This window comes from Micropterus dolomieu, linkage group LG12 (genome assembly GCF_021292245.1).
Source record: "Micropterus dolomieu isolate WLL.071019.BEF.003 ecotype Adirondacks linkage group LG12, ASM2129224v1, whole genome shotgun sequence".
In the NCBI taxonomy this organism is placed as follows: Eukaryota; Metazoa; Chordata; class Actinopteri; order Centrarchiformes; family Centrarchidae; genus Micropterus; species Micropterus dolomieu.
In genome coordinates, this window is record NC_060161.1 from 15,617,611 (window position 1) to 15,645,533 (window position 27,923).

General features: G+C 41.6%; 2 protein-coding genes across 6 annotated transcripts in view; both read right to left on the minus strand.

Annotated features, from left to right (window-relative positions):
* Window positions 1–4,833: 4,833 nt before the first annotated feature.
* LOC123981056 (transmembrane protein 151A) lies at window positions 4,834–22,656 on the minus strand. Its single transcript, XM_046065673.1, has 6 exons — window positions 22,276–22,656; window positions 13,614–13,952; window positions 12,341–12,475; window positions 11,827–11,966; window positions 11,689–11,728; window positions 4,834–11,261 (listed from the first exon to the last, which is right to left on the minus strand). The coding sequence occupies exons 1-6, from the start codon at window positions 22,342–22,344 to the stop codon at window positions 10,038–10,040; spliced, it is 1,947 nt and encodes a 648-aa protein (XP_045921629.1). The 5' UTR covers window positions 22,345–22,656; the 3' UTR covers window positions 4,834–10,037.
* A 471-nt stretch (window positions 22,657–23,127) lies between these two features.
* Window positions 23,128–27,923, minus strand: part of spag17 (sperm associated antigen 17) — a 68,855-nt gene continuing 64,059 nt past the window's right edge. For all 5 annotated transcript variants that reach the window (XM_046065401.1, XM_046065398.1, XM_046065400.1 and 2 more), the window contains exons 40-49: window positions 26,625–26,718; window positions 26,357–26,468; window positions 26,095–26,134; window positions 25,859–25,923; window positions 25,410–25,546; window positions 24,324–24,502; window positions 24,019–24,079; window positions 23,703–23,850; window positions 23,399–23,569; window positions 23,128–23,312 (exon numbers count right to left, since the gene is read on the minus strand). In XM_046065401.1, the coding sequence (XP_045921357.1) occupies window positions 23,296–23,312; window positions 23,399–23,569; window positions 23,703–23,850; window positions 24,019–24,079; window positions 24,324–24,502; window positions 25,410–25,546; window positions 25,859–25,923; window positions 26,095–26,134; window positions 26,357–26,468; window positions 26,625–26,718 (1,024 nt within the window). In that variant the 3' untranslated portion in view covers window positions 23,128–23,295. The remainder of the gene's footprint in view (window positions 23,313–23,398; window positions 23,570–23,702; window positions 23,851–24,018; window positions 24,080–24,323; window positions 24,503–25,409; window positions 25,547–25,858; window positions 25,924–26,094; window positions 26,135–26,356; window positions 26,469–26,624; window positions 26,719–27,923) is intronic.

Consider the following 27,923-nt stretch of genomic DNA (forward strand, 5'->3'; position numbering starts at 1 on the left):
TGACTCTAGTACCAGTACCAACAGCAACCAGAGGGCACACATATAACGGAGCTACTTACTGAGTAGACATTGTATGAGCAGACCCATTTAGGCTTTTGGTCCAGCTGAGACCTGAAAACACATGACGCTAATCCAGTATATCTGCAGCAGGAAAACTCATAAAACACATATCTCACTCACTATCAGAACATAGCTAACGGCTTTAGAATATAAAACTACTTAAAGTTCCCTCCATGCATATTTAAAGACATATAAAATGACTCTGCTTTGAATCCTAATTTGCCTGATATTTGACTGATCCACAGCAAAAAAATAATTCAATAAACTACTTACAAATGATCAAAAGCACATCTTCCTCTTTGAAAAATCCAGCCTCTCTCTGAAAATGCAAATGTGTCTCATTTCAAAGTTTAAACACTAAATGCAAGATGTTTCCTACTGAAGTGAAAAGTCCAATATCAGTGTCTCAAATTCCCACATCACATTTGTGCAGCGGTGGAGGAAGTATTCAGCATGGAAAATATTACTTGAGTAAAAGCATAGTCAGGAAAATGTGTTAAACGGAAATATCCCCTGTGACTGTTATACTAATATTTTATATCATGAGATTATTATTACTCGTGCCTTCTTGTAAAGCTGGATTTTACTGTTGTGGTTGGTTGAGGTGGAGCTCACTTTGAAGTATTTTGTATTGGAATGCAACTAATAAATTATTTTCATTATGGATTCTTCTGCTGATTATTTTATCCACTATTCAACTGATTGTTTGGTTTGTATGAACTCTGACAACGGTGAGTATGGCCATCACAAAGTCATAAAGTGACAGTCAAGTTTGGACTATTGGTTGGGCAAAACCTGAAAATTATTTTAAAAGAAGATTAAAAGGAAAAGTAGCAACTTCTCACATTTGTGAACCTGGAACCGTGAAGGGTTTTTGGATGTTACCGAAATGATGAATTAATTTTCTGTCAATCAGCTAAACGATTATTCATCTAATTGTTTCTACTGTACATGTATATGCTGTTGGGTAGTTTTATTCATAGCAAAACATTATTTGTAAAGTAGTAACTTAAGCTAGATAATTATAAGTAAAAATACAGTATTTCCCTCTCTAACTCACTAATACTCAACACTCAAGTAAAGTACAAACAAAAAGCAAAACGGGATTTTTGAATGAAAGGTGGCTTTAAATTCACCTCATAGGCTGAACATCCAAGAAACAGGCAGTATTATGATGCTGTCCTCTAGGGTCTAACCTACAGTATCAGCCTGCACTGTGAGATCAGACACAACTACAGTCCTTTACAGCAGCAGGCAATCTGATTTTTTGGCTCACAGAGGACGCAAAGTCCGAAAGATATCGTGTCTCGTGTACTGATCCTGGGCTCAACTCCTGACTTCAATAAAGATGTGACATAGTGTATTTATTGTTATTATTTCTATGAAAAAACAGATGAACACTGTGAAGTGTAGCTTTTAGACAGTCCCGCGGGATGAGCAAATCTAGTGAAATGTTCCTCCTGACACCCTACATAACTCCAGTTGACATAAGCCTTTGTTGGAAGTGCTTCGTTGTCAGCACCTGAGCTTGGATGTACAGATAAACAGACACTTTAAATGCAGCAGAATGGTGCTTTGAAGTCCTCCCCCTCCTGAGTTACTGTTCTCAGTAGTGTGAGCAATTCTATGGAGACAATAAAGGAAACACAACCAAATAGTGAGGCGCTTGTGTGGGAAGACACACTCCACGTCAAATCAGTTTAACATGATGGAATTGCTCCCCTACATATACAGGAAAAACCCCATCAAGAGAGAAACATTACTACAGATATGCCATTGCATAAACATGAAGATAGTATATTATGTATATTGAAGCCTGTCATACTCAGTGTGGGCACAGAAATAGTAATAACCTTTATGAATATTGTATGTGCAGTAGGCCAATCTAAGATTGATGCATGACAATATATGAGATACAGAAAATTAACAACACAAGGGCACACTGATTGCACATTACTGGAGACGTTGTTACCCTCACCTTATTTTGTGCTGCCTAATAAAACTTAACAACAGAAAATTGTTTTTCTTAAAGGGGTACCCCAGTGATTTAGTATCGTTCTTTGTGTTTTAGTATTGTAAGTTGTGGGACTTGTAAGAGAGATTTTAACAATGGTCAACATCAATGCACCAGATAGTTCAGATACAGATACTACACTAGTATCGTTAACAAAGACGTTAATGTTGGCTAAATCACAAGTTGTGAATTCAACAGAGAAATATAAATCACTGTTTTAAAGTCACGCTCGCTGTAAGTTACTGAACTCTACCAGATATGTTCTAAGTCCCCACATGGATATGATAGCAATATTATACAGGATCAAAATGATTCTGAGTGAACTAGTGCTTGCTGATACCGTTTCCCACCCCGCCAAAAAAATGTCAACCTTACATCGAGGACAGCAGAAACTCTGTTCAGACTGCACCTCTGCCCATAAAAAAAACCTTCTCTATCTCTTAGTGTATCTAAATGTAGCACTTGAAGCAGCTCAGCATATTTAATGAAGTTAATGTTCTTAAAATGATTCTTGCAACTTTTTGTATTGTATCCACATAATGCACTTATTGAGAGCTGCTTTAGATAAATGCTTCATCTAAATAAATCTAATGTAATTTAGGTATAATCACATACCAATTTCACTTAATTTTGCATGCACACAAAAATGAAATTGTTAAATAAGCCTGCCTAGTAAATGCTGGGGAAACATCCCAGGGGTAATTTTTTCAATCTTTGGAGCGATCCCTCCAGAGCCAAAAAAGACATTGTACAACCAAGTATTGCTCTGCTTGACAAGTAAATGAGCTGATGTGTAAAATCATTCCCCGATACGGCAAATACACCAAATATAGTCAATAATCTTTAAATCTGCAATGTTTCTAACTGTATGCTTGCATTATTTTAATCCAGAGAAAAAGCTCACTAAAGGAGTTGTGCTTCAGCAAGTAACAAATATGTCACAAATGAAACAGTTAACAAAAGATTAAGAGCTGGAGGGGTCAAATAAACAAAAAGAGAACATTTATTGTAAAAATTCTATAATATATTCATAATAATCTTTTAAATTGTAAAGATATCATTGAGTTAAAAATCCCATAAGACCAAACCCTGGTATACCAAGCAGATTGACTTTATTTGTATCTTCCATAATTAATTGTCATCATCATCGCCAGGACCGCATCACTTAACAGTGTTATTGCCACCAGCTCCATTACCTCCACTCAAATGAAATAATTACATTATCTTAAACAGGCCAGTGACAACAGCTATATAATCTGGTGTGATATTGGCAATCTCATTATCAGTTACATATTAATTAGCTTAAATACTGAGGACATTTTGCTCGACGGTGCTTGAACAGAAAGCCCATTCCTGGCTTTACAAATCACGGTGTAAGACAATAATGCGTCGTATGTGACATTATTGTTTAAACTCCATAGAGGCTGCATGTACATAACAACTACATTGTGGTTAACAATTCATTTGTTCGACAGCTCACAGGTAATCCAGCGCATTAAATATTTTGCAAGACACGAGTATCCTGAAATGCCATGTGACATGATCATCATCATCGTCTGAGGCTGGAGCAAAGAATGCAGGGGCTCTCACTGCATTGACCAGCTAAGTCACAGGTTTACTTGTATACAGCTTTTTATAGCATTACAGTCCAATGATGATACTCAATAAACAATCAGGTGACACTGAACATATTTAAGCAAGGTGCTACTTGATCAGCTACTGCATCTCTAAACCTGATCATGACCACATTTCTTAAAATTGACCCCAACTATAATCTGACCCTGATCAGAAAATTTGCCGTGACCCCCTTAAACTCTGATGGCCTCTCACCGACACATTACAGTCGCATATAATGATGTGTTTATCAGCATTTGAGCTTAAACATACAGTCATCATTTTGGTGCTATTGTTTTTTTGTTTTTTGTGTGTCCAATTCAGGACAAGAGACCGCCGCCTAAAGGTGGTGACGTGTTATTGCATCGAGGATATGCGACAACACGCAGCTGCTCATTATTCCAGTGCAAAAACAAAAAGGGTGGTGACACTGTATCACGCATATACAAGGCTCAGTACAGGTACAAAATAGTTTTTGCACAATGGAAAACTGCAATTATTCATTTTTAAAAGTGCAGCAAAAAAGTGCCTTTGGATAATAACAGACAGTAATCCAAGCTGCTGTTAGTTTAGTCTTTAAAATGCATGTAGAGTCACGCTAAAGTGTCTGAGGTCAGAGGTCAAAAGAATACCATGGTTTCTGTTTATCGGTCAGTTTTTACTTAATTAAGATGGCCTATGGAAATAGCAATTTGACTTCATTTGGATAGTCTAATGTTAATAATGGTACAATAACAGTCAATGATCACAGATTTATATTTGTTACCTGATAGTTTGTAGCATCCACATTAGTCTAACCAAGTGTTTCTGAAAACTAAAACTGAAAATGCAGCTGGAATTCATGTGATGTCCGGTCAAACCAACTCTAAAACTTTTTTTTTTTTTTTTTTTTTTTTTTTTTTTTTTTTTTTTACAGTTTGACAAACTTGGTATGACTCTTCCACCCGTCCCATGACCACAAGAGAAACAGTAACAGTATTGACACCAATACATCGGTCATAATTGCTAGAGCAGTTTATAAGACAAGTGATGATGCTAAAAAGGTGGAAAACAAGAGCAGAATTTTGTGCTCACGTTAACTTTGAGCATAAGAAAGTGTATTTTAGAATGGTCTTTTCAAAATGTTGATCACAAAGCAAACCACCTTCCTCCTTTGTCATTTTATTTGTATCTTTGTGTCATATAGAGCAACACAGCCAGACAATGAGTTACGCAGTGGAAATGGAGGCTCAGTCACAAATTGCTAATTGCCTTTATCTAACAGTGCCGTCATTTTAAGGACTGAAGCACCCATTGCTTGTGGTTATAAGTTCAGAAAGCTGCTTAGCAACACATGTAAGTCCAGCCACAAAGCAGGGATATGGGCAACATTTCTTCGCAACACTTTCACAGTTGAAGGAAAATAACAAAATCAGCGGACCCTTAGAAGATAAATGCACAATCACATAGGCCAGCACTGCCCTCTGCAGTTTTAAGCTTTCAGATTTGTTGCACCTCTGCCCAGGCCTCTACCAGCAATGTCATAGCAGGCGCTTTTTATCAGCTGGTTTGACATCACTGCCCGGGGTGTGTGCAGATGTGCAACATGCTTAAGTATCAACCAACAGAGAGCAGGACAGCAGCTGTTTTCTACCCTGTCTTGACTCACTGTTGGTTCATCCTCTAAATGTGGTACCACACAGCGCTGTGTTGTCACAATATGTAAGGCTTTGCTGCCACCTAGTGGACCACAACCCAGCTTGCCAGGTTAAACCAAACATACTGCAACATATTAGCCACATTCTGGGTGGATTTACACATGAGCTGCACCTCAGCCATTCACTCAATGTACAAAATAAATAACAAAAACATCAACAACAAACTAAAATTGCAGATAAAGATCACTTGATGGGTATCTTTTATTTTTGCTCCTGAGTAAATCCACCCTTTTGTCACCTCATGTAATTGTTTGGTGGTATAGCACAGTCCACCAGCACAGATTGCACATTGCGTGGACTTGGTGCAGCCGCCTGTACCAGCTACTAACGTCTATGTGCATGTGCAGCATTAACTGAAATCCTGAGCAAAAAAAGTTGGCAACGTCGGGCACAAAAGGCAACATAGCAGGACAGTTTCATGCTTTCAGTGTGTGCATGTTTCTGTTAAGACTCTGCATGTGTGGGGCTATTACAGGTACTGGATTAATGTCACTTTAGTCTAAAATAAGCTGTTATAATGGCTGCTTTACTGCTGTGACTAAACATGCAAGCGCACATGAGTGTGTGTGTGTTTGTGTAAGACATCATGGGCACAAAGTTCTCTTGGCACACCTGAAGCGGCTGAGGACACATGGTTGACACACTCTTGAGATAATAAAACACCATATAAATATCCAGTCACAACACATGAGTGATAAACACCTGTTTAAAAACAATAAATAAACAAAGTTAGACTTGAACTAGAGGCTCACCGACCAAAGTTCATTGAGAAGCCAAGACCACTGCCTGTTTTACAAAAATAAAAAATAAAACAAATAATTCAGTTAAGACATGAGACATTTCTGTAGCTTACAAAGGCATTTGAATTTTAGACATCACTTAAACAACCTGAAATAATGTCTACTCAAGTATGCAGATGATATAAAAGTAGCAAATTACAGACTGAATTGTGTTTACTTGTTTTGTCACATTTGGGGGCAAAGTCTTAGAGATAGCAAGGTAAAAGTAATCAGATTGTAAATTGAAGCTCACCTCTTGTGATTTCAAATTGAAGTGGCTAACAGGCTATATGATCAAAAACTCATACTGGACAGAACCGTCCAAGCCTTGTTATTACAACTAAACAAAAATTGATCGATTGGGAAATTAGTGAACGCAACATCTTGCAATTAAATAAAATGAACACAGGTGGTGGAGTCAGTGCTTTATAGTACTTCTTTTTGTTGATGGACATTAATGGAGACAATTTGATCCACAAGTCAAGTGACTGAGATAATGATAAATAGCTGTAAAAATAATTGTCTTTTAATCTCTTCTTTCTTCCAGCGGCTGTTTAGGCAAGTCTTTTTCATTTTCCAGTTCTCACTCATACAGAGACATACGTATGTCCCTGTTGCTGTTTACCTTCCCTGTCAGCTTTCTTCCATTAATTACTTTGTGCATTAGTTTCCTTGTGCCCAGTTCAGCTTGATGTCCCCCAGAGCAACAGAAGATCCGTGAGCCAGAATCAGTGTGTGAATGTGTGTCAGAGCGAGTGTGTGTGTGTGTCGTACACCAAACCAGGTCAGCACTCATGCTCTACTTTATCCTTCCGGAAAGTTTCATTGAAATAACATTCCCTGCTGTCTCTGCTGAGTCCAGGTTGGCTGGTTGTTGTCACCATATCCATATTTGTGTGCCTTTGCGTATGTTCATTAACATGTCCATCAGTTCTATCGAGATTGCGTCAAGCATCGTGTTTTGCTCCATTTTCAGGAAACTCCTCATGTAAGACATTTCCCTCACTCTTACAGTGTGCTTTGCAGTATCATGTCCTAAGTAAGCAGATCGAGAACGAGGGAGACCCTTCCAACATCACAAAGTGGCTGAAGTGACCTTTGAAGGGCGCTATGCAGGGAAGGTTAAGACATATTCATCTAACTACTCTAACTGCTTCTTGCTACTGTAGCAGGTTTAGTGTGCTTTGTAAAAAATATAATGCATCAAAGCACTGATGGTCGTGTTGTCTGTGCCCATTGCCTCTCCCTGGACTGATTTTCCATGAAACCATACTAACTCAGGAAGTAGGACACAGAGTCACAGAGTTTCACCCCTGTGGATTCTTGTCCGTGCCCTTGTCTACATGTTTCTAAAATATCTAAATTTGTGTTGATTGACCATGGATCTCTGCTTTTTGGCAATGGCAGACATATTTGCTACATAGTTATTAGTAGCTCTTGCACCCTAGCTGTTATTAGGTTACATGCATCTCTATGCCAGCTATCTTTTACACATTTTTTTAGTGAGGCGATGTTTCAGGGAGCTTTATTACTTATTTGCAGGGGGATTCAAGAGGAGGAGGTAGCAGCATGGCACAATCTGGCCACTTATTCTACCATAGGGCTGGGCATTATTGATCATTGTGATCATATTGTTGGTTTTATTTTAAATAGTGCAAATTCTCATCAGCAATTGTTTGATTATGAGAACGCCAGCTGAGCTTGATAGCTCAAGTTTTACTTCCCATGCAGTCCAATATTATGGACATAAATGAGATAAAGAGGTGATTTCCCATGCTTTAACACATATAGTATTGTGATATATAGGATATTGATATTGGAGAAAGGTTCTCTGGTTATTGTATTTTTTCTTCATATTGCACAAGCCTATCTTTGGGTACAAATGTTTAACACTAGAGCACATCTACACAGGCATAACTGGTGGACATTAGCCATTTTACTTGCGTATATCAAGGCCAATTTGGCTATATCTTTTTCTCCTCACATTGGATAAATTCAATTTGTTCAAATCTCTTTCTGTTTCTTTGAAAACAGACACAAAATAGTGAAAGGTGATAAAAAATGTCAAATAAGTGGGAAATATCTGGTTATTAAAATCAGATCATAGAGGTGAAAACCTCTGCCTAGAGGAGATATGTGGAGTGAGCTGAGATGAAATCTGATCTCAGCATTTCCAGGAGCAGAGAGGGATGTATCACATAACCAGCACTTTAAAAAGACGAAAGGGAGGAGCGGAAGTGAGAGGATGGCAGAGGAAAAGAGGAGGGGAAGTTAATGATGGATGCAGTGAATCTATTTTGGTACAACTCACTTCACTTAGAATGAAATGTGCTAATTGCAAAAAAAAAAAAAAAAAAAAAAAAGACGTTGCAACATAACTGGTCATGTTTATAAAAAGCAATAATGTGTTGCTCAGAATTACACCTCTGCGCTGCAAAGAGAGGTGAGGAAGGATGGAGGAGTACGGAAGAGGTGACAAAAGGGAGGGAGGAGAGCAGATAGGAGCATGACAAAAGAGGAGCGGGGTAGAGCTGAGTAGAGGAAGCAATCACTCCCTCGTTTTATGGTGTTTTTTTCTATCAGCTCCATATCAGTAATGGCTGCAGAGTGGTGGGGGAAGCTAATGGTGAAGTGAGGAGTAAGATGGCATGACGAGAGAGCCAGAAAATCACTGGTTCTCCTCTTTTATTTTTTATTATTATTGAAGTGTTTCGGTTGCTAGCCACATGCTGTGTAACATTCTATAGTAAAGACCTGAGGAAGACCTCATTTGTCATGGGGACCTGCTTCTTCCTTGGGGAACTACTTGAATGTTATTTTGATTTCCTGACTAGATTCAAGGTCAGGATTGCTGCTCAGAGGGTGTTTTGTCCGGTCTTTTTTTCTCCTCCTCTTGAGTTGATCTTTTTTATGATTGGGTTTTGTCTTTAAAGAATCTGCATGAATTCTCTGTCAGTACTGTGTCCATTTTATTTTCAGCTTCTTCTCTTTGTCTGTTGTTCCAATACCAATACTCAACTGTATTTTCTCTTCTTCTGTCTTGCATGTTTTTTGCATGTCATTGTTTCTTTCTCTCTGCTTCTCTACTCTGTATTTTGTAATCCTTTGTGTTCTCATCCGTTTGAAATATAATGAAATATTTAGGGATTCTTTCCCCTTTCTGCATTTCATTCTTTAAATGAGTCCTACATTTAGTCCACCTCTATGATTTGATTTTTTCAAAACCAAGGCTTCAAGCCTTCAAAATACCCTTTTGCAATTCCTCCACTTCTGTTTCTTTTGGGGGGAAAAAAACTCCACCACCACTCAGCTTGTTTGGAGTCTCTCCACTGCTCTTACTTTAGACGTGTTAGTCCTCCCACTTCTGTTCTTGCATAGATATATCTGGAAATAGACATTCCTAAGTTTTCAGTCTTTCCATTCTTCCCAAGTATCTCACAATCTTTGTGTAGCAAAGTCTACGATTGCAAGGATTTTCTTGCCTCCACTCATATTCTCAGACTCCATGTTATCTTGCTGAAGCACTCCCTATCAGCTCTCATCTCTTTCTGAACCAGCCGGCCTTTTTACAGTATGCACTCCATCTGTCCGCCCCCTCTCTCCATTTCCTTGGTAATTCTGTCTCTCACACAGCTGCTCTTACCTCTCACACTTTGTTCTGACTGAATCCTTTCGTCTCTTTCTCTGCAGTTGGTGATGCCATCAACCAACTTCAACCTCATTCTGTTCTCATTTCATTCATTCTTCAGGTCTAGCATGTCCTCATCCAGTTCTTCTCTGATCCACTCTTTTCTTTCTGTTCGGTGCGTTCTTTCATCTCCCTCGGCCTCTGCCCATACTGTCTTGCTTTTCATGTGTTTATTTTTTTGATCGTCACATGTCGTCTCCGGCATGGCAGCTTTCCTCTCCGTGTATAATGAGGACAGGAAAGAAGAATGCATCCTGGTACGATGGAGGACGTTCCCTCCCTCCCCCATCAGCCTCCCTGCCCTCGCCTCCCCCTCCGCTGTCTTGCTCTGCTTCTTCATCCCTCTCTCTGCCTCCGTGTCCCCTGTCTTCCCTTCTCCTGACCTCCTCCTCCTGCAGCTGATCCTCTTCCTCGTCATCATCCCCTTCTCCTTCTAGCACTCCTCTGGTCTCCTCGTTGTCCTGTCTTGAACCTAAGCCAAGGAATCCTCCGCCTCCTCCTCCACTACCACCGCTCCCCCCCCCTCCCCCAGCTCCTCCTCCATCTTCCCTACTTCCTCCAAGCCCTCCTCCCATACTTCTTGAATGAAACAGACTGTTCTGGCGCCCTCCTCCAAGTCTCCCAAGAGAGAATCCGCTCCGACTGAGCACCAACCTTCCTCCTATACCCCCACCACCCTGCCCTGCTGCTCTGATTCCTGCCACGGTAGCGTTCAGGAGGGCTGTGGTTCCCATCGGGGCCCTTAACCTGGAGGGAAGACTGGAACTCGACGTGGTCCTCCGGCACCGGGGGCAGCTCTGGAGGAGGTAAGCCGAGTTGAACACCACCGGCAGAGCTAGAGGAGGTGGGTTGGTCCCCTGGCTGGGGGTGGTGGATGGAGGCCCAGAGATGGGTGTAGAGGCGGTAGGATTTGTCCCCCCATTTGAGTCCATGTCCATAAGGAGAGCTTCAGAGTAGCTCGGGACCATCTGTTGGTTACAGCGGATGTGCCACTCCAGTTCTGTCATGTCCACCGTATTGACTCGAGAGATGGCTCTGTAACTAGTCCCATTCAGCCCAATTCCAATCCCGATCCCTCCTGGGTGGATTCCATTCTCAGTCCCTCCTTCAACCCCATCCCCTCTTCCCCCTCCACCACCTCCTCCGCCACTATCCTCTTCCTCCCCGAACAGCTTCTCCACATGGTAGTGGACATATGCTGTGCGATATTCTGACACAACCCGCAGCGGCCATGACAGGAGGAAAGCAGAAGCCAGCCAGAAAACCCTATGCCTGGAAAACCACGGCTGGTGAGCAGGATCTGGGAATGCCAAGATGTGTTCGCGGAAATCCACGTTCTTTAGGTGCATTCCCTCCCTGGCCTCCATGTAGTCGTCAAGCCCCTCGTTCTCCCCGAAGAAGCGTGCTCGCTTGGCATGACAGAAAGAGAATAGAATGCATTAGTTATGTAAGACAGTGTTACTTCAAAGGCCAAGAAGCATATCTCTGCTTCGGAGGCGAACTATTTGCCTGCAATCACTTTTAAAGTATATAAACATAAAACATACATAAAACTAGCTGGCTGGGACAAACCCATGGAGCTAAAGTAAATTGAATTAGCTAGCTACAGTTCAATCTGCCAGTGACAACTGCCATTTTCAATGATCAAAAAAATCACCAGAAATAAGATCTGTCTGAAATTGAAGGGCCGATTGTTACTATACTAATTACTTATAAATTTGAGTGGTAAATCTGCCATCATTATCATTGTCATAATTTGTTGTAGTCCCTGTAATAATATTAATTATGAAATATGAATTAACTATAATATTAAATATGTTGTTTTTTACCACTTACCTGGGTCAGGTAGGCAGCTTCAGCACGTGCACTGGAGAAGCTAAAGAGCAAAAACAATATTTAATAGCTTGTTTACTCCCCAAAATAACTTCCCCACCATATCTTTTGACCAGCTGTGGTTAGTGGTGGGTGTCTGACCTGAAACACTTGGTGAAACGGAGGCGAACAGCAGGGTGCAGTTGCAGGTCCAGCAGCTCCTTTGATACGTCTTTGACACCATAGCGGGCGTAGTCAAACTCTGAACTGGAGGCGTGAGTGTTCACCCTCTCATGGTAGACCTGAGGAAGGAAGGACCAGGCCATAGATGGAGGAGTTTAATGTAAGGGAAACGGGAGAGGAGGAAGGAGAACATAGGGGAAGTTTGAGAAAGGAAGAATCAAGTTATTGGGAAGACATTTTAACCTTCATATATGTGTTCAGCATCAATAAAGCATGGTTACTAAGTAGAATATTTTTCTTACTGCACACAGCTGTTAGCACACAGCCCCGCAATATTTCACTATAGGAGAAATTAAGATTTGCATAGCAGTTATTTTAAAAGTTTATAAAATTACTACTTAAGTGTTTAAGTGTTGCTGTTAACAATATAAAAAGAAACAAGTGAATGTGAAGTGAAGTGTTAGTATGTGTGCTAAGAAGAGTTATCCCTCACCTGTGTGGTCGTATATGCATCTCCGTTGCGGTATCTTGTCACCTGTCTGGTCCTCCTCACGTAGTGATAGCTGATGGCCTTCCACCAAATGCAGGGTGTGGCCTGCTGAAGTCTCTGCACACGCTCGTACACTTCCTGCGTCAAGGAATGAAGGTTTCATCAAATCAATGATTTATTGTCACATTTACATGTGACTTTCCTGACGCTCTTATACAGAGATCCCGCAATAAATGTGGAAAGAATGCACACCAATATGCCGCACTTGCTCATTCATACTGAGCAAAAGTTTGCGGCATAATCCCACAACCATGTGTGCTTTCACATAGCGATCCGGCTTTCCTGGTTAGATGGTGAAAAACAAAATAAAAAGACAGAGAGGTGTAACACAACAGCGTTAAAACGCCGCACCTGTTCCAGCATACCGGCTGTGGCTTTTCACACAGACATCGTTCCGGCTCTGTTACTACCAACGTTCCCAGCTCAGAGGCGGATTAAATCGCGCCCCCCCCCTTTCTGGCTCCGTACCTTTCATACAGCGCAGCGAGCCCTCATATTGGCACAATAGTCCTGGAAAATAAGGCATGTGTTTGAAAAACACATAGTCTGTAGCCACTTTTGTAAAACTGTCTTTCCAAACAAACCTGTTAAAAATGAGGATGAACAATCTGAATATAAAGATGCAATATTGCCTGAGCCGGGACAGGGAGAAAAAAACTATTATGTTGTTATTGTTTGCAAACAGCATAGTTAAGTGTGTGCAATCTGGTGCAAGCCAGGCCCTGTCAAGGTTTGTTCATGGTGTTATGATTTGTTTTTTTGTATTCTCTATTTAGAGCTACACTTAATCATAGGATGTGTGTTCCCATGATAGTCTGGACTAACGTAAAAATTTCTTTTCCAGATTATAGAGAGAGCAGACCAGAACAGACAAAAGATAGACTGATAGCCCCAGGTAAGCTCATTTCCATATGAGTGGGCATGTATTATTCTTCCCTACACTCAAGCAGGAAATTGAGAGTAAAACAGTGTTCTCTCCTTGTGAAATGTTTCTGACTAAACTGCATGCCTGTTTGGGGTGCTACTGTCTGTGCAGACATTTACTACAGCATAATTGTATTTACTTATCTTATTTTGTCTAAGACATTTTGCTGACACTACCATTCTGAACAAGTTTCAGTGAGTGATTCTGCTGTGTAGCTCAAGGTCATAGACATATTGCTAGACTCCTATTGCAGCAGTAGACTGTAGTTATAAAACTGTTTTTCACTCATACCTGGAATTCAGCATGGGCCAACATTGCCATCTTAGAGAAGCAGTGCCAACACTCCACCAAGTAAACCACGTACAGCATCGCCAGGAAGGCCAGGGGGATGTAGACGTAGCCACTAGAGCACGGACTCTCCATGTGCAGGATGTCATTATAGTAGGCTGCCGAGGTGGCATCGTCGTCAGCACCAAGAGGTATGGAGGAGGAGCCGAGAACGGGTACACGGCAGAGTGCGCACCAGGTGAGCGTGGCAAAGCAGCCGTACATGAGGAGGGTCAGGAGGAGGCACTTCCAATGAGACTCCCGACACAGGGAGGAGGCCAGAGACTGTTGGACTGGCCGTTGCTGTGGGGACACAAAGAGAGTAGAGAAGGTGAAGGCACAACAGGAAACAACAGGAATAGGAGACGAGATTTGGTGTAGCTGTATTGTTGTCTGGGTTGAAACAGTAGAGAGTTGTAGGGCTTATATGAACTGTGCAATAAAAATATTGTGAACATTTGTCATAAATCGGGAGAAAGACGGGAGAACTGTGACCCCAGGAGGAAACAGGGAGAGGACGATGAAAAACAGGAATTTCCCAGGAAAATCGGGAGGGTTGGCAAGTATGGGTAGTGGTCCAAACTGAAGTATCTCAGTAACAACTGGATGGATTACCATAACTTTGCACTGACAAATGACTTTGTTGATCCCTGACTTTTTGTCTAGCCTTTGGGTTTGTCTCAACGACTATTGAATGAACTGCCATGACTTTTCCTCTAGCGCCATCATAGGTCAAAACTTCAATTTGTCCAGTACTTTGCATTATGACCAAATACCTGCAAAATTAATGACATCACTTTACTTTATATTTAGTGCCTATTAGCAAATATTAATATGCTAACACACCAATCTAAGACATTGTGAATATTACACCTGCTTAACAAGGGCATATTAGCATTGTCATTGCAAGCTGTGGCAAAGAACATTTTCACAGTGATTTTGAGTGCTGACCAGTTTGCCTCTATCTGAATGATACTGGTTGGGTTACTGGGTTAGTTCACATTCAAGTACCAGTTTAACATGAGGGCTGTAACATGTAAGGCAAGCTGTTTTCAAAGATAAACATAAAACATTAGCCACAATTCTGGTCTGAGCCGAGTCAGTCATTTAGACAAACCTCTAAGTCCTCATGTTGACAGTGACTATTATAATAAATAATACAGCACACTTCACAGTGTTAATGTTTCATAATTTATGAGGGTGAAAATGAGTTATGGGAAAAAATGAGCCATGGTAGTATGACAGAAAATGTTTGTAACAGATTTGTGTTACCTGGTGACAACCCCCCCAATCATATTCATCCTGTTTAGCAAACAGGTGTGGTATTTTAGAGCCAGTGTGTAAGCTGAGGCCTTGACCAAAGGAATGCATTACACCACCCCTTACCCATCAGAGGATAAGTGCTGCATATTAGGCACACACACTGGTTATGCCTCTCTAAGTGCACACTCTGACACAGCCTAACTTGCACTGGGAAGACATCATGTTACAGTGCATTCAAGCGCGCGCAGGTGCACACACACACACACACAGATGGTCTAATGTGCCCCTCTTCTCTCTCGTCATCTCTCTCTTTATCCATACACACCAGCATGCATGTTCTCAGTCTTGTAATGCAGACAGCAAAGAGTATGTGAATAATTTAGACGAGAACGATGCTTCTAGACTGTTCTCCAGCTAACTGATTCCAACATCGGCAGCGTATCATTGCTGCTTCAATGTGTGAGTGTGTGTGTGAATGAGGGAGGGAGGGGGAGATAGATGGGGTGTGCCAAAAGAAAAAACAACCTTGTGTATTATTGTGTAATGTAATGTAGTGTAATGTACGTGACAGAAACACAGGCAGAAACTCACGTCGGTACTGTTTCCTGTGTTAAGTGTGTGAGTGTGTCTATATTTGCATGTGCCCTCTCTGTGTTGTAATACTCTGCCACGTGCAGAATGCGACAGGCACAAGAGCAACGAAGCAGATGACAAAAAAAAGATGGGATGACACTAGTGTCCTCTCTTCTTCTCTGCCAAGTCTGCTTGTCCTGTCAGCACATCAGGATGCCACCACCACCACCCCTTTTTTTTACTACTATACATCCAGGGGAAGTAGTGAAAGGCAGTGTGAAGGGCACCTCTACTCCACCAGTCCATCTCTCTGCAAAAGCCCCCCAAAAAGATCCAACTGCACACGTAGGGATCCAAAAATAGGTTAGATACAATTGTCATCTGTGCAATTCAATATCATTTTGTTTGTTTTCTGTCTGCCTTTTCTATCCACATCCTATTTCCTTCCTCCTCCCTTATGTAATTTTTTTCTCCTTCCCCGAATCTTCCCTCCCACCTCCTAAGCATTTACGCTTCAATCCCAAGCTAAGTCCCGCACCAGCCTTTGTCCTCACCCCCACGTCTCCTCTGTTACATCCTCTTTCAAAGTCTGTCTCTAAGTGGATTGATTGGGCTAAAAGTGTAGCGCAGTGAGAGAGAGAGAGGAGATGAGGAGCGTGAGAGAGACAGAGAAACGGTCATGAACTTTTCATGAATGCAAGTAGGAAAGGAAAATCAGAGAGGGCAAGGGGGAGAGACTAAAGAGATGGCAGCGGCGACAGACTTCGCCTCTCTCCAGGGAACTCCACTGCCAAAATCCCTCCCTGTGGATCTCATTTTTTCTTCCTGGCTCCAGTTCTCTCCTGTCATCTTTCCTCTTACCTTCTGCTCATAAATGCCAAAAAGAGAATATTCTAGCAATAAAAAAATAAAACCCAGCACAGGCCTCAGCTGACATTTTCATTAAGTCTCTGCAGCTGGTGTGTGCCCAGTGAGAGGAAAATCAGCCCCAAGACAGGAGTCAAATTATTCCTGTGTGCACTTATGCCAATCAGTATTTGTCAGTATTAGCAGTTCTCTTTCCCACCGGTGATAAAATGTTCTGTCGCCGAGAGTCAGAGCCTGGAGAAGCTTTTTTTCACAATTAACTGGGGGTTGACTAGTTACACGCATTTGCAACTAAGTCAGCTTGGTTTAGAAGAAGTGCACAATAAACAAGTGTGCTTACGGAGATACCACACAAAGCAATGTCCAGTGTAAACTGTTTATCTGATGTAGTGTACTCGGAAATATCAGCACTCTGTCCATCGTCAACTCTAAATGACGCTGGTAGTGTACATTGATGGGAATTTGCTAGATATGAGCTCTAGAAGCTAATAGAGGGTCAAGTAACAATGCACATACAGCATAATCAAACGCTACAGTAAACAGCAGTTTGAGCTGTTTTGTTCAAGACACTGAAAGTCTTTTATGGATCAGAAGCAACTCAGAAGTAAGAAAAAGCTCCTGTAAACACCTCCTTTTCACGTAATTATTATTCTTGGGGATGAACTGGTCCAACTTTTTTCATCCAGATACCTCGACTCAGGGCATCTGCCAAATAAAACCTAATCTAATCTACCTAATAAAATTGAGCTGAAACTAACTTATGACTGTGTGTTTACTCTAACTTACCATATGCTTTGCTGTCGACTGTAACATAATACAAACAAAAAACAACCCGGGATAGTAAGTGGTGCACTTTTACACAAGCTATGGTAAATTACTAAAAAACATAAACATATATGTATAAACTAGAAGGTAATGGCCTGTATGGGACAAGTGGTGATCAAACCCACTTCATCACACCGACCCAATTCCAGTGCTCTGGTTTTCACAAATTTCTGTATACGTCACTGTGTGTAGAACTCACAGAAATATTGATGTTGCACTAAAACGTGAACTGGAAGCCCACTCTGACTGAATAAATGTGATAATAAAAGCATAAAAAAAATTAATTTACTGTGGATTAGTCATGTCATTGGCCAGTACCCAATCCAGATCAGTACTGGCGCCAATAACGATCAATAACAAATTGGATCTGTGTGCCAGTCAAGCTTTGATCTGATTACAAAGCATCTGTAAGGTTTGTCCACAAGGTAATACAGGCGAACCAAGCTAGTGAACTGGTGACCAATGGGGATGCACTCTTGGCATAATAAGTAGTTTCTGGTTGTCATGATCCTCCTGCTTTTTCAGCTGCCTCTGTTGAGCCTTGGTTCTTGAGTCAGGCTGTAACAGATCAAAGGCAAAGCTCGCTCTCCTTGCAATCATTATGAAAAGAAATCTATATTGCCTAGTCTGGAGGGTGTCAGCTTTCATTTTATTCATACTGAAGGTTTGGACTGCCCTTCTCGCAAGCTCTTTTGAAGAGGCTTGATACAGCGTGGTCCTTACATGACAAATTCTTTATTAATGTTTCATTACTGACTTACATTCAGTGTCTGCATTTGCATAAAACACATAATCATCTAACAAAATGCTGCTGGGATGAAAACACTGATACTTTGACAAATTGTCTCTATATTCTATATATACTCCTTAGCATCCACAGTCACTAGAGACAGCTGCCTGAAGAAGAGCCCACATAGCTGACATGAATCACAGGTTGTTTGTTCTGTTTTTTTGTTTTTTTTGGACATGTATCACACACTTTGTGCTTGGATTTTGAAGACCGTGTGCATACTGTACTGTAGTTATTTCCTGCCTCTACTGAAACTGCAACTGACAGGGCTTTTTCATTAATAGGATTTGCTCCAGCCAGTAAATGTCTCTAAATTCAATCATTGTTCTTTAATCTGGTCTTGTAGTATTTGCTGAAATATGGTGCTGTAACTGTGCATTTCTGCCACATATTTAGTTACTGGCTCTTTGTATTTGTGTCTGTGCACAGGTCAAATTTAGCTAGGGAGATGGCATCTACCATAAGCATATCAGGACGTTTAGTGTTTTATCATCCCTAAACAATATTTAATAAACCAAAAAGGTATGGTAATTACATTAGAGCACAGGGCAGAGACATTTTTTTCAGATCCCTCCTCATAAAGGTGTCTAGTAGAAAACGTGTGCATCCCACTGTGTCTCTGCTCATACTGATTCAGCTGGTTAGGTGTGACTGGAGCAGCTATAATTAGCAATCCTAGCATGTGGGTGGCAAATGAAGTGAGGACAGGAAAAAGTGCTGTTGAAGCCTGCAGTATGCTGTTAAAAAATGATGTATCATTTCAACACAAGTGAGAGAGAGTGAATTAGGATGCCAGGTTTCTACTACCTATGCTGTAACTGTAAAATAGACAAACAAATCATTAGCACAAGGGATGTTGGGTAATAAAATGCGTCATCTAATGCTCACTGTGTTACAAACATTACTGCCCTGTTACAAATTATTTGTTTTAGAGTGTGTTCAATAGAGACTAATTATCCACCAACAAGGTGTGGGTCACCTATAAGTGAAATAAATATAATGTATTAAATGTTACTTTCAGAAACTTATCCATGTGACGTTGTAGCTCAACTGCAATCTTCGCTTTCATTAGTGGCAGGTGGAAATTAAGTTTATTTTCAATGTAATCAACAATTAATTCAGAACACCTGTAAAGCAAAGAGATATATTTATTACAACGTCCAAGTGCTGTTATACTGACTATCAGCACCATTTAAACTTGTGTAATAGGAGTAATTTACTTAAAAAGACAGTATTTTGCTTTGTGTATTTGAGTCGGCAGCGAAAAAGATTTACAACAGGCATAAACTAATCTGTAGATCATGTTTATTCGCTCTAAATATTATTTGGACTTAGTCTCCTGTTCTGTAATGTTCTATGTCACGCATCACCTGCTCCTGTTTAGCAACTGCATTTACCTGAGGAAACACATTCTCTATTAGTGAACCTAACGTTTCTACATATTGTTGGCTTGCTTCATGAAGGCAGGCAGGCTGTTTTTATGAACTGTTATGAACTCAACGCTGCATTTCATTCTGTCAATGATTCTTTATGAAAGCACTTTTTGTCTGGTATGTTGAGGCAGCGTACGGGACTCCTGTTGTAGACATTTGTGTGGCCGAGCAGCAGGGATCTCTATCTTGTTTGTAGCTGGAATTTCTGACATATAAAATTTTGTTCTAATCTTATAGTGTAGACAGTTGCATACATTTTGTGTTAACCTGGGGTGCTGCAACCATGGCAAAGATTACTATCAAAACACTGTCTATGCTTTTGACTATCTCCATCCATTTTTTGTTATTGTCAACATATGCCATTGAACATTGAAAACTTAAAACCTAAACCAAACCCATTTCCTTCTACTGAAGATTGTGAGAAGATTATCAGAGCAGGGCTGGATGCATTTGTTTCCACTTCCATCATCAGCAGTTTGTTCTTGACCATTTCATTCATAGCTCTCTCTCACAAGCTGCCTGTGCACAGTTTGTCATGTGGTGGAACGCAGTTTCACTTGGTTTGCAGCAACAGGCCTCTCTGCTAATGGAAACACGTGAGAATCATTGTCATGTGAGAATTAGATTGCATGGCGATACGTATGAATCAGAGATGCGCTTTTTAATATTAATCACTTGGCTCGACTTAATTTGTACTAATGCTTGCGTGCTTGTGTACATGCATACCCATGTGTGCCAGAGAGTGAATAAAGTTAAGTGAGATATGAGTGTGCAAATGTTTGAACGAGGAAGAGCCAAGGAGAGAGAGATAGGATGATGATGCTATATACTCCACAACACGCAAATCTAAAACAGGAAGGAGACCAAGAAGGGAAGATGAGAGACGGTAATGGAAGCAGAGAGAACAGATGAAGACTGAATTCATTACATTACATTGCACTGCACTACAGCCATGGGTAAAGTGAGGGGAGAAGCTAGGAATTAAGTGAAAGGCATCATTTAACAGGCTTAGTTACTACATTTTAGGTGCCTAGGGCTTTAAATTACCCCTAGGTAATTGCCAAATGCTTAATTCTCTCATTTGAATACCATTTCTTGGTTCGGCCAGTCTAATATGTTGTAGTAGTGGAACAATTAATATATAAAACTCAGTCAGTCAAAGTAAGAGGTTCATGCCTTAAAGCCACGCAGGTAAGATATTTAAAGCTCATTAGAGCTAAAACGATTAATTGATTAATCAACTATTAATTCGACAGAGAATTAACAGACTGAAATGCCTTCGCGTGATCAGCTGGGTCCACATTTTTTTTAGGTGAGATGAGGTGAGGATTTGCTGCTTTTTGCGGCTCAGGGGAATTATAATGGGCAAAGAAATCAATCAAATAATCAAAAATGTCTATGATAGTCTGATTAAAAAAAGACTATTAAAGGTGCTATTATGCTTTTTTCCTCACCTTTATTGAGTTATATCTTTTTTGTGCCTGTAATAGGTTTGCAAAGTGAAAAAGCCCAAAGTCCAGCCCAAAGGGAGGTTCCATCTCCCACAGAAAAATGTGCTCTGAACTGTGTGCAGAACAGGTACCTTTCTGTCTCACCTGTTCAATAAGTGAGACACCAACCCATTCTCTCAGTCTAAGTAAACTCCACTGCTATTTGGCAATTTCCTCCTTAGCAGTATAACCCGTTCCTTATACAACACATGCATACACTGCCTTTCCTCTAAGGGTATAGACCGTCATCATGTTAAGTGCGACTGGGAATGGTGGTGAGAATCAAGTGCGGCAACATCGTTAGTTATTTTGTCCTGGCAACTGACTTACGTAATGTTTTGCTCCTGCTTTGCTTACTTTATTTCTCTTGTGTTGTGTTATTATAAAGATGATGTGTTTGAATAAATGATGCTGCTTCCAACGTATTGGGAGCAGTAGTAGAGGAGGTGGTGAACTGCTTTGGAGGAGAGGTTACATTTTAAAGACATGTGTGTGTGTGTGTGTGTGTGTGTGTGTATGGTGGTGGGGCATCAGGGAGTACTGTCTTTTAAACAGGGAGTCCGATTCATGGCTTTATACTGTTAAGTGTAAACATGAACATTTGAACAATATGCAAAGGACTTAAAAGGTTCAGGAAAATGACTAGTGCTTCAGAGCAGGTATAGTAGAGTGTAGTGTTGGGGAGGTGTGTATAAAGACAGTGATGTCTGCTAAAGATGTTGGTCTTAAGTAGTTAAGAAGATTATTCTACTATTATAAATGATCAACTCCTGTATAAACACTGTTTGGTGAAAATAAATAAGCAATTTGCTGGCAGTTATTAGGCTGTGTTCTCACCTTGCACATGTGGCATGAGTAATTTTGTCTGAAAGGGGTGTGTGTGTGTGTGTGTGTGTAAACTGTGATGTCACCCTCTAGTGTATTTTAGTGGTGTCAGCTGCTAAATGGACATCTACTATACTGGGAAAGGGCTAGACCATCTCTCCCAGGAGTAACACATCATACAGTGTTGTCAGACATCACATCAATGCTGGGGGCTTATTTCTAGACAGGCAGTGTAAGAGTTCACTCCCCTCTCCGTTTACCTAGCCTCATCAGTCATATTATAGCCAAGGTCCTGTTCCGTGCCCTTGGTTCTTCGCGTCAACAACAGCAAATACATTTTGGTCAATGAAAGACCAGGAGTCGTCCACGGTATGTGGGACACGCTGTAGAAAGTACGGGTTGTTTGGAAACGAGCATCAATGACATTAAAATGCAAGGTGGTTCTGGGCAAAATATGCGCAACTTTACGCTAACTGGACTCTTTCTAACGTTACCCACGCACAAACAACCGCGTACTTGTAAAGGGAGACAGAGCAAATTTAGAAAATGCCCTTCCTCACCTGCTCTCGTCCTGACCCTTCCTCCAAAATGGGCTCTTCTGCGGTGGCCGTCTCCTCCTCCGTCTGCATTTTCCCTCTTGCCACTCCTTCCTTCCTTAGAACCGGGCACAGGCAGCTCCCACCCCGGTAACGTCCGAAGGCAGGGACCTCCCCGGCGGAGCAGCAAGCTCGGTCACCCCATCCGTCGCAAGTCGGTATCCAATTTCACGATGGCGGGGCCTGCGGCAAATAAGCATCATCTACTCCGGATGTCGGTACCCCCCTGCCTTCTTCCTCTGTCTTCTCCCGCGGACCCGCTCAGTGTTTCTCTTCCACCCGCTCCATCCTTCGCCTCTCCGGTCAAAGCAAAATGTGACTAAGCAACCGAAGTCAAAACGCGTCTCACCCCCCCCCCCTCAAGTCGCTTTCGCTGCTTCTGGCTCTCGTGATGCTCAGCTCCGAGTGTGCGTATATGCACGTGTGAGCGCGTGACCGACAACACAGGAGAGCCAACCGGAGCCAAGGATTTCACAAGCCGCAGATGCACTAAATGAAGGAAAATGCTCGTGAGCATAACGCGCGTTAGGTTTGTGCGATAAACGTGGAGGCTAAATAGGAGGCATCGAAATGCAACAAAAACAAAATGACAGCAAGGATTACTGTCATTATTCAACTTTGTTGTGACGGGCTTTCACCTTGCGTTGGGTCTCCGTTGACGTCATATACCAACATCCCCACCCCCATCTGTTCACCTGAGCACACGCACGGGCGCACGTCTCCCCCGTAGAGGCGCTCATCAAAATGGGCACAACTGAAGCAGTCTTGTTGGAGGACACACACACACAAAATATGTCTACCCAAAAGCCTAAAATACATTTGCTACTTTTTATTCAAGAGTTGATAAAGCTTTTATTTGTAACAGAGGAAGATATAAAAATCCATTTAATATTTCATTTTTGTGGAATAAAACACAGGAATGTTGTAGGGTGACGATGAGATGAATACTTGAATGATGTGAAATCTGATCAGATTGGTGATTCCTCAGAGACTAGGGTGTCCTGAAATGTACAAACAAAAGCGATGTTCAGAGATTGTGACTGCCTTCTATCCACATCTGTTTTTTTTTTTAGTACAAGAGACTGACCAGTGTTTGCTGAAGGACTGGTCAGGACGGCACTGGGCCGTTTGCATGGTTGTATGGGGCCCCGTTCAATTGGCAGGCTGGAAGACAGTTGACGGACCCTGGAGCCTTTTTTGTTGTGTGCACTGGTGTTGTCCTTGAGCCAAATGTCATACAACCTCTTAGGAAGGATGGGTGAAGTTATTTAAGGACCAAAGTCACTCAGACTTGTTGAATTTTTAGTAAGGACAATGCAATCTAAGGCTAGCATGGCAAAGCAAAATGATTCTTTAAAAGTGAAACATTTCTTGAGGTGTCCAAAGGATATTAGCAGTGACAGGCAGGTAGATGATGTCTGTCTCAGTGTGGATGATAATATCCTGGGAGAAGTACTTCTTTGGCTCTACCTCTCCTGCTTGGACCACACACATGGCAAACAGCTGAACCTGCAATTCAACATGCAGACCTGCAGCCACCTAGACAGACAAACAGTAGACCGCATATGTAATTTTTATTTAATCACTAATTGAAATATGTATCTTTAGAAATATCAGTGATGTTAAACATGTATGAATCCAATATAAGTTAATTAGTCAAAAATATTAACATTAACATTTAATCTTAACATCCAGCTGGAAACTTACAGGTCCAGGAGTGTAGATGATCCGGAGGCCTGTAGCAGGAGGAGGCTGTTTCACATGGAACCTTGCAGAGAGAGGGATCGAAACAAACCACAAATAGTTACAGGTCAACGTTTTCCCCTTGGACTTGAAGGTGACCCACAAATTGCCTGCACCTACCACAGCACTCATTTCTTCCTGACATACTAAAATAAGCATGAAACCAGTTGTAAAGCTGCAACTAAACTATTTCATGGTTTTCAAAGCCTACATTTGCCTCGTCATGTATGTATCCATGCTTCCATCTATCCATAATCTGATGTGTTTACCTGCAGGTGTCAACACCCACATTCTTCATCAACACAGTAATGGCCGAGGAGGTGCCCTCCTGCACTGCACCAAAGTCAACTCTGGACGGCAGGAGCTGGAATCCCCTCACTATGACATTTGGCTCGGTCAGAGAAATAGTTCGACACTTCCTCCTCACCGGCTCTTCCACTGACAGGAACTGTTATAGGGGACACGAGTGGAGTGATGTGTATCTATACATGGATCAAACCGTATGTGTGTGATAGAGTGACAGAGTGTACAGAATAATTACAGGATATCTAGGGCTGATCATGGGCTGCACAGCAGAAACCAGTGGAAGTAACTGAATTCTACAAACATATTCTACAGTGGCATATCTCCACCTCTAGATGTCACTTTAGGATACTTGATAATATTCATAGATAACATGTCAAACCAAGGAAAAGTTAAACCTGCAGTGCAGAGACGTTTGTCTCCCCTTCTGACAGTGAGGGTAACTGCGAGGGCTTATGACGTATGCCTTCAAGTGAGTTTTATTACTGTTATCCTTCCTCTGAACGCAGAGATTCATTTTTATCTGGAGCATCAGCAACTTTTCTCGGACACTTCTTTCAGCCATATGCGTAGCTGCTGTAGTCTACTCTGTCGCTCCAGTAGCTCCAGAGACAGAGTTGTGTGTCATCTCTGTTCTGTTTCAATTCAAGTGGCATTACTGCTGTGAATCAGCACAGGAATGTCACCACATTAAATCACTGCGGTGATAGGCTTAGTAGCATTGTGTGAACTCGTTTGGCAAGGGTTTGAATGTAACAGAAGTTTGCAGCTTAGAACTACCTGAGGCGGGCGACCCGGTGGGCTTTAAGAGATTTTATGAATTCAAAGAACCAACCAAATCTATAAAAACCAGACCAGGCATCTAACTGGGACTAGGTTTTTAATTGAAGTTTGACACTAACTAATAACTAACCCACTGCATTTATATACTGAAACACAGCTGATTTGTTGACATGAATAACATTTTCATAAGCAATCTTTTTTTTTGTAGAGAAGTTTTCCTGCAATGCTATATTGCAGAATAAGTCTTGACATGTTGAATGTTTAGGCACCTGTTGATTTGGTATGCTGCAAGCTTTAGAGCTGAGGATCGAGGCTGGTAGTCTGACTTTAGTCCTCCTGGGCTTTCCAGTCACATCCACCTGGATTGACTTATGTTGGCCAGATAAACCCCTCACACTGCTTTCACCTGGCGTGGACACATACACACACAAAGAGAAGGTCATTCATCCATTCATGCAATTTAAAGTGATCAATCCACCCGCATAACCTGGAAATGATTTGGAAATCAGTAACTGTGAATCATATTCGTTCTCGGAGTTCATGGCCAACACCCTCAAGATAAACAGAAAAGTATGTTTTGCTGGTACTCTAGGTCTCTGTACCATGCCACCAAGAAATGTGACAGGTTTAACAAACATTCTTGCCTAATGATGTTTCAAATAGAATTCAGACTAAAAATGTATCTGTAATATTCAGAGTAATTCCTCATTTGTTATACCTGCAGTCTTAGGCGTGGGGTTGGTGGGTCTTTTTTCAAGCATCCTGTCACTTCCTGCTGCTTGACTGAGAGCAAAACACCAGCAGAGGTCAAGCAATGTCTCAACAGAAAATACAAACAGAATTTAAACAAGCAATTTATTAAATAAAAATTAATAGATATAATGTATGAATCACAACAACTTAGCAAAATGAAACACGGGGGGTGGGGGGTGTTCATTACAGGTTCTTCATTACCTTGCAGATTGAGAGGGTGTTGGGTTTAAGGGTCGTGGTGCTGCAGTTACAAACACAAATACAGTATATTATACAACATGCATATTACTGAATCTACAGTTAATAGTTTTATGCATTTCTACAGTTGCTTTAAAATAATAATAATATATATAGAATAGTTCAATTGAGTCCCAGTTTCTCCATATGGGTTCCCCACAGGACAACCTTTAAAATGAGTCTCATCTTAGCAGCTACTAGTAAATACTGACGGACAATAACTTACTGTTCTCTTGTGGGTCATCTTTAGGGAAGGCCTCAGCACTGTCTGACTTGGGGATTGGAGGGAGATCCATGGATATACTCCTCATGTCTCCTGTTTGGTGCTGTAGCAGGTTCTGGAAAACAAGCAACAGTGCAGTATCTCTTGCTGAATATCGTGTATTTTTCTATGTACAAGTCCAAAATGGCGAACCAATGTGACTTAAGGGTTTTATTATAATGCTGACTCGAAAACATATTTAAATATATTATATATTGAAGTGAACTCATACCTGGTATAATGGAATATTTTCTGGGTGGAAAAAAGGAACAATGCTCTTCTTCATGAGAGCCTCTCTAAAAGCCCGCTCCTCACACATCTCCTGTCTGATGTACACATGAGAATCACAGAGAAAATCACTGATGAGCGGATGGCTTCTAGTGCAAATACGATGTACTTGTAGCCATGGTTGTACCATAATTTCCCTCTGTTTTCCAACATCTATTCTGCATCCTTCTTGTAGTCATACTGCAGTAGATACTATAGCTTTCTTACAGATTATTCTTACCAAAGGAGTATTACAGCAGCAGCGATAAAGAAAATAACAAGCCAAAAGCCATTTCCTCAATTAACACAAACCAATGTGACTGGCAAATGTGTGGTGTGATAAGTGACTAAAACTCATAAAACCCCTTAGCTTAAATGTTCCCCTTCGAGGGAACTTGAACTGCGTCGGTTACGACACTATGGGAACGCCTCTAGGCGTAGCAGGTTTGAACGTGAATGAAATCACTCCAATCCTATTGGTTTGTTGCTAGAACGGTAAGGTGTGACGGAATAACCGGAGGAGTATAAAGCACACCTGTACACACCCATCATTAGCTTTTTTCTATTCAGCAGGCGCTCTGTATGTTGTTTGAAGAAAGCTCCAGTCCTACAAGCAGTGTGTCTTACCTTACCTTACACAGCGTGATCTGTCGGAGGATTTTGGGACGGCTTAGGCTTTTTCCCGACCTTCATCCGCTGGCTCCGACGCTTCCTTTCCTCGTTCGGGAGCCCGTTTCTCGGCTTCTCCCGCTTGTGGTTTGGATTCGGAGACGCTGCAGCAATCCGACTCCGAGGAGGTGGACGTGCTCAGCATAGTGGACGATGACTTCCGTGTGTCGGGGCAGCGTCATCAGGCGGTGCCCGACTATGACGAGCTGCTGGAGATGGTGACTAGAGCCGTGGCTAAGCTCAACATCAACTGGCCACAGGAGGAGGACACCACAGGCTAGTGGTAAGCTTGATGAAAGGTTTCTTAAGCACCACGCGCCACCTCCACGCCGGTCTCTGCCATTCTTTCCTGATTTACATGATGAACTGAGTAAATCATGGGGCAGACCCTTCTCTACACGGCTTTCCACACCCCGATCACTGAACTACAGTAATGTGATGGGCGTTAGGGACCGTGGTTATGGGAGGATGCCTCGGGTGGAGGATGCGCTTGCGAGCTATCTCTCCCCTCGACTTGCGTCCTCCCTGGAGAAGCCAGCGTTACCCTCCAAGCCATGTCGCACCACATCTACGCTCGTGGGGAAGGCGTACATGG

Bases quoted from the DNA above. Each gene is read 5' to 3' on its own strand.
- LOC123981056 (XM_046065673.1), bottom strand. From the start codon at position 22,344: ATGCAGACGGAGGAGGAGACGGCCACCGCAGAAGAGCCCATTTTGGAG. The intron at 11,729-11,826 runs GTCAGACACCCA...TTTGCTCTTTAG, and splicing joins CGTTTCACCAAGTGTTTCAG to CTTCTCCAGTGCACGTGCTG. The intron at 11,262-11,688 runs GTAAGTGGTAAA...TGTCATGCCAAG, and splicing joins AAGCTGCCTACCTGACCCAG to CGAGCACGCTTCTTCGGGGA.